The 5,878-nt window shown below is 36.3% G+C and overlaps 1 protein-coding gene across 1 annotated transcript; it reads left to right on the forward strand.

Annotated features, from left to right (window-relative positions):
• The first annotated feature begins 1,316 nt into the window (after window positions 1-1,316).
• LOC112770147 (uncharacterized) lies at window positions 1,317-1,694 on the forward strand. The gene has a single exon (XM_025814559.1). The coding sequence runs from the start codon at window positions 1,317-1,319 to the stop codon at window positions 1,692-1,694; it is 378 nt and encodes a 125-aa protein (XP_025670344.1).
• The last annotated feature ends 4,184 nt before the right edge of the window (window positions 1,695-5,878 follow it).

Below are 5,878 nucleotides of genomic sequence, written 5' to 3' on the forward strand. Positions count from 1 at the left end.
TTCATTATATGCTTAGGAGGTTGCGCATTATCTCCCTCAACACCAAATTCAAGCTCATTGGAAGAAAGTTCAACAACTTCCACAAAATCATCAACAATGTCACTTGTTGTGGAAGTGCTCTCAAGTTTGAAATCCACCTCTTGTTTAACTTCCTCTAACTCTTCAACCACTTCTTCTTCTTCAACAATCTCTTCCTCCTCCACTTGTTGCAAGACATACCCCATCTCCTTGTCCTCATGTTGAGATTCTAAAATCTCCTTCATGCTCCTTTCCTCGGTTGATTTTTCACATTCATCCGTGGAGATGCTTTGCTTGTTGCATGAGTCCCATGAGTCCAAGTTGGCTTTAATTTTGGCAAAGTTAGCCTCGATAGCTTTATAATTCTTTTGGACTTCCTCTTGCTCCTTTTGATGGATTATTGCTTGAAGCCAATCCATTGCTTCCTTGAGATGATCCATTGGCTCTTGGATGGATGGATATGGGTGTTCTTCCATGGAGGGTTGTGGTAGAAAGGGGAGTTCATTTTGTGGTTGAAAGTTATCATACATGGGAGGTGATTCATCTTGGTAAGAATAGTGAGGTGGTGGTTCTTGAGGGTATTGGTGGTGGAATTGGGGTGGTTCTACATATGGTTCATATGGTTCATAAGGTGGTTGGTATAGTGGGTAAGGATTAGGGTCATATGGAAATGATTGGGGTAAGGGGCTTGTGAGTATGATGGTTCAAAATTATGTTGAGGAGGTTGTTCATAGGCATATGGTGGTGGTTGTTGACAATCACAATAAGGGTCACCACATCCATTAGATTGATATGCATTAGGATTAGAGTTATACCCATAAGAATCCGGAGGTTGTTGTTGCCAAGAAGGTTGATAAATCCCTTGAGGCTCCTCCCATCCTTGATTGCTCCATCCTTGATGCACATCTTCATTATAGCTCCCATTTTCTACAACATAATTTGAACCAAACTCATAGCCAAAGTGGTGAGAATTCAAAATAGCAAATAAAAACAAAAGCTAACAAAAATAAGCAACAAAGTCCTAAAGCTAACAAAAACTAACAAATAAGCAAAAAGAAACATATTCACAATATTCACAATAGCCAACTATATAACACCATTGCAACTCCCTAACAACGGCGCTATTTTGATTTAAGAAAATTGTCGTGTCGGTATAGAATTTCACACAAAATAAATTAATTCTCGTTGCAAGTATAGTTCTACACCAACAAAAATCCTCCCAATAAAAAATATTGGTTGTGTCACAGAGCCAACAAAAGAGCTATGCGGATCAGAGAAGGAAACCGTTGGAATTTGAAATGGGCGAGCATGTATTTCTAAAGGTTACTCCTACAACTGGGATCGGAAGGGCGATTAAGACAAAGGAGTTGAATCCGAGATTTATAAGACCGTTTGAGATTTTGAGGCGAATCGGGCCGGTGGCATATAAAGTAGTATTGCCACCGCATTTGTCTAACTTACATGATGTATTCCACGTGTCACAACTCCGTAAGTACATGTCAGATGTGGCTCATGTGTTAGAGCCTGAGTCGGTTGACCTAAAGGAGAACTTGACGTTTCAAGTAACACCGGTGCGGATTAACGACACTAGTGTGAAGAAATTGCGAAGAAAGGAAGTTCAATTGGTCAAAGTTGCTTGGAAGAGAGCAAGAGTGGAAGAGCATACTTGGGAATAGGAGTCTGAGATGTGGAAGGATTATCCCGAGCTATTCTCAAGTAATCACTAAATTTTGGAGACAAAATTTCTTATTTGGTAGGGAGAATGTAAGAACCGCGACAAATTAACTGCTTAATTAATTAAATTAAATTGCCCAAAATAGGATCTAAAAATTTTGAATGTTAATTAGAAAATTTAAATATGATTTTTGGACTCAGTAGATTTTTCTGAGTTGGAAAATGTAATTTTTTGCAAAAAATTGCGTAAAAATGCATACCGGTAAATTAACCGGCAGTACTGGCTTAAATCTGTCCGGTACTATGTGAGAATGATAAAAACTGTAGAAAAACTTAGAAAATTAATTAAACTTGAAAATCGGGCGCTAATTTTAAAGGTTTGGCCCAGCCAAAAACGCTAACGGGTTGGACCGGATCCAAGTTGGGCCCAAGCCCAACATATATATCACTCATTAATAAACCCTTTCAGCCACAAACACACTCAAATAAAGGTTGGGGTGGTTCTATATATGGTTCATATGGCTCATAGGGTGGTTGATCGGGTGGATAAGGGTTAGGATCATAAGGAGGTGAATGGTTGTAGGTGGCTTGTGAGTATGGTGGTTCAAACGTGTGTTGGGGAGGTAGATCATAAGCATATGGTGGGGCTTGTTGGTAACTACAAGGGGGTCTACCATATTCATCATCTTGGTACGCTCCCTGGAATGGCTCTTGACCATAGTAATTTGGTGGAGGTGGTTTGTCACGAAAGGGTCTACCATAACTATTGTCTTAGTATGCATCATAGAATGGTTGTTGGTTATAGTGCATTGGAGGGGGTTGTTGCCAAGAGGGTTGATCAAATCCTTGTGGCTCCTCCCATCTTTGATTCTTCCAACCTTGATGCCTGTTCTCATTATGGCTTCCCGTTCCTTACAACAACATTGGAATCAAACTTAAAGCCAGAGGGGTGAGAATTCATAGTAGCAAAAGAAATAAAAACTAACAGAAATTAATGAAAATAAACTCCTAAAACTAGAAACACTAACAAAGAAATGAAAAAGCAAATATTTACAATAACCAATAATAAGGCACACGTTTGCAATTCCCCGGCAACGGCGCCATTTTGACGAACTGAACTCTCGCGCGGTCTAGAATTTTCACAATTAAGTTCTCGTTGCAAGTATAGCTTCTAGACCGACAAGAAATCCTTTCCTACAAAAGTTTGGTTGTCACAAGTAACAAAACCCCTAAAAAGTAATAACCGAAGTATTTAAACCTCGGGTCGTCTCTCAAGGAATTGCAGGGAAGTATGATTTATTATTGGTTATGGAAAAGTATCATTTTGGGTTTTTTTAAGATAGGGAACGAGGAAATAAATTGGCAAAAAAAATATAAATTAATTATCATGAAAACCATTGCAAGGTATGAAAACTGGAAATCCCATCCTAGTTATCCTTATCAATTGTGATGGGAATTGTTTATTGCTCCCACTTAGTTAACCCTTACTAAATAAAGGAAAGTCAAGTGGACTAATCAATGGAATTCCTCAAGTCCTAGTCAACTCCTAAGAAAAGACTAGCTTTAGAGGAATCCAAATCAACCAGCAAATTCCAATTATCAATCAACAAAGGAGTTTGATAACTCAAGTGTCACCAATTACTCAACCAAAGTCAAGAGGAGAAAATCTATTCAAATAAAAATGCCTTGACCAGGAGAAGATTAATTGGAAATTCCATCCTTGTTGGAATCTCTCAAGAGTAATGGCGAAAGATTGTTGTTATTACTTAGTTAACCCTTACTGAATAAGGGAAAGTCAAGTACATGAACCAACGTCTGTCACGAGTCTTAGTCCTCTCCCTTGGGAAGGTCTAGCGTTAGTGATCAGAAGGCCAGTCTACAACTTTCAATTACCACCAGGCTCTTGAGTATTCCAACTCAAGGGTCTCCTATTAATCAACTCCCAAGTCAAGTTGGGAGTCTACTTTACTAACATGAATGCCATTACACGATATAAAGGGAGTAAAAAGGGAACATGGTAATTAAAATTCAATTGGAAACAATTAAACAAATAATAGATTTAAATGGAAAAGTACTCTTTGCATTAACAATCCATGAAAATAATCCAATTGTAACTCTGAACAAAGTAAATATGGATTAAAAGAGTAAGGAAACAGAAAATAAACTAGAATGATAAAGTCTTCAATGGAGGTAGTAACTCGTTGTAATATCCAAGAGAGAGGAGAGAGCCTCTCTCTCTAGAAAATACATCTAAAACCTACTAATTTTTGTGAATGAAAAGTGTCTGATGATTCCTCCACTCTGTAGCCTCTAATCTGTATTCTCTGGGCCAAAAACTAGGTCAAAAAAAGCCTAGAAATCGCTGGTTGCGAATCTTAATACGCTGGTTTTCTGTCAATGCGACCAATATTTACTTTGGGGTATTTTGTCCCCTTTTTGTTATTTGCTCTTTTTCTTTTCTTTTTTCTTTTCATAATTTTTCTTTCTTTTGCTTTTCTCAAGGCATATGATTAAGGTATTGAATGCATAAACATATTCTCAACATTCTTTCACATTTTCAGAAAATTCTAACATACTCAATTCTCAAACCAAATGTTTCCAAACCCAATTTCCCCACACTTAAATCATAAGCACTCTCACTAGTCTAAGCTAACCAAGGATTCAAATTAAGGATATTATTGTTTTCTACTTAGAGTTAATGATGTGCTAAAGTAAAGAATAAAAGGGGTAAAATAGGCTCAAATTTATTTGCAAAGGATAATGAAAGGTTAAGGCCATATGGGTATGTAAGCTTAGTGAAACAAGGCCTCAATCACATAAGTGCATACATACATTAAACAATGGAAATATAGAATCAAGCAAGACAAAGATCACAATTTTAGAGAGAACAACACACACCAAAAAAATAAAAAATAAAAAATAAAATAAAATATTGGTTGATAAGATGCAACCAATCAAGTAGGCTCGAAATCTCACTGGTTTTGTGTGTTCGAGCTCTAAAACCATGTTCCAAATTAAAATTTCTTCAAACAAGTTTTTCAAAAAGTTTAATTCAAATTAGTGAAATGCTATAAAAAGTTTCTTGAAAAAGAAAATATTACTTCAACCAAGTGGTAAAATATGCACAAAATCAAACAAACATGCAAATGCAACAACTAATTTAAAAAAAAAGTTAAACATTGGTGTTGAGTCAGGAAGTACTAACCCACGGAAGTCGGTATCGACCTCCCCACACTTAAAGATTGCACCGTCCTCGGTGCATGCAAAGATGTACAAGTGGATGGGTGGCTCCAACTGATGCTTTTTCTCCAAAGATTGTGTGGCAGACTTGTTTATTGCTCCAGTTAGAAACTTTTCCTTTTCCTTCGTGGTGGCCAGCCTGAAAAGGGAGAAAAGAAAGGTAACATGCAATTCAAAGGGATAGAGCAAGGAAGAGGGCAGTACAAGTGATAATCATGCTAAGGTAAAGAAGAATGTCATTAACACATGGTCGCGACTTCATGTAATTAGGACATCAACGGAAATATAGCAAGAAATATGAAGGCAATTAGACGCAAGATGTTTATTAGCATGCTGACAAAGGCATGAGTAGCATAGATCAAGCATTAATTGCTAAAATGTATTATCACTCGTAACAACCAACAATCACTTTTGTATTGACAATTATAATTAATTAATAAAATATAGGAAGGGTTTTGTGAAAAGCAGGCATTAGAGTAGAAGAGTAGAATAATTAAAAATTCACAATGCTATACGGGCTTATTCACAAACACTTGGTATGCATGTTTAATATGATAGGGAAAGTATTAAATTTGAACATGCAAATAACCCAAAAATAATAATTAGTGAAAATTGTCAAATAACTCCCTAATAATTCACAAGCAAATATGGAAGAAAACAATCACCCAATTAGATTTCTAACACCAAGTAAAATAATGCAAAAATAGATAAATAATAAAAAGAAGAAGAAAAAGAAAATAGAAAGAAAGAACCTTGAGAAGAAGGTGATAAAGAGGGGTAATGAAGAACGTGAGGTGAAGAAAATATGATGGAAGGGAAAAGAAGAAGAAAAGAGTAAAGAAAGAAAAAGAATGGAAAAAGATGAGAGAATAAAGAAGAAAGAAAAGAAAGAAGAAATAAGAAGAAAGAAATTAGGATTTAAAAAGATAAGATATGAAAAACAGGG

Source organism: Arachis hypogaea, chromosome 18 (assembly GCF_003086295.3).
Source record: "Arachis hypogaea cultivar Tifrunner chromosome 18, arahy.Tifrunner.gnm2.J5K5, whole genome shotgun sequence".
In the NCBI taxonomy this organism is placed as follows: domain Eukaryota; kingdom Viridiplantae; phylum Streptophyta; class Magnoliopsida; order Fabales; family Fabaceae; genus Arachis; species Arachis hypogaea.

Bases quoted from the DNA above. Each gene is read 5' to 3' on its own strand.
- LOC112770147 (XM_025814559.1), top strand. From the start codon at position 1,317: ATGGGCGAGCATGTATTTCTAAAGGTTACTCCTACAACTGGGATCGGA.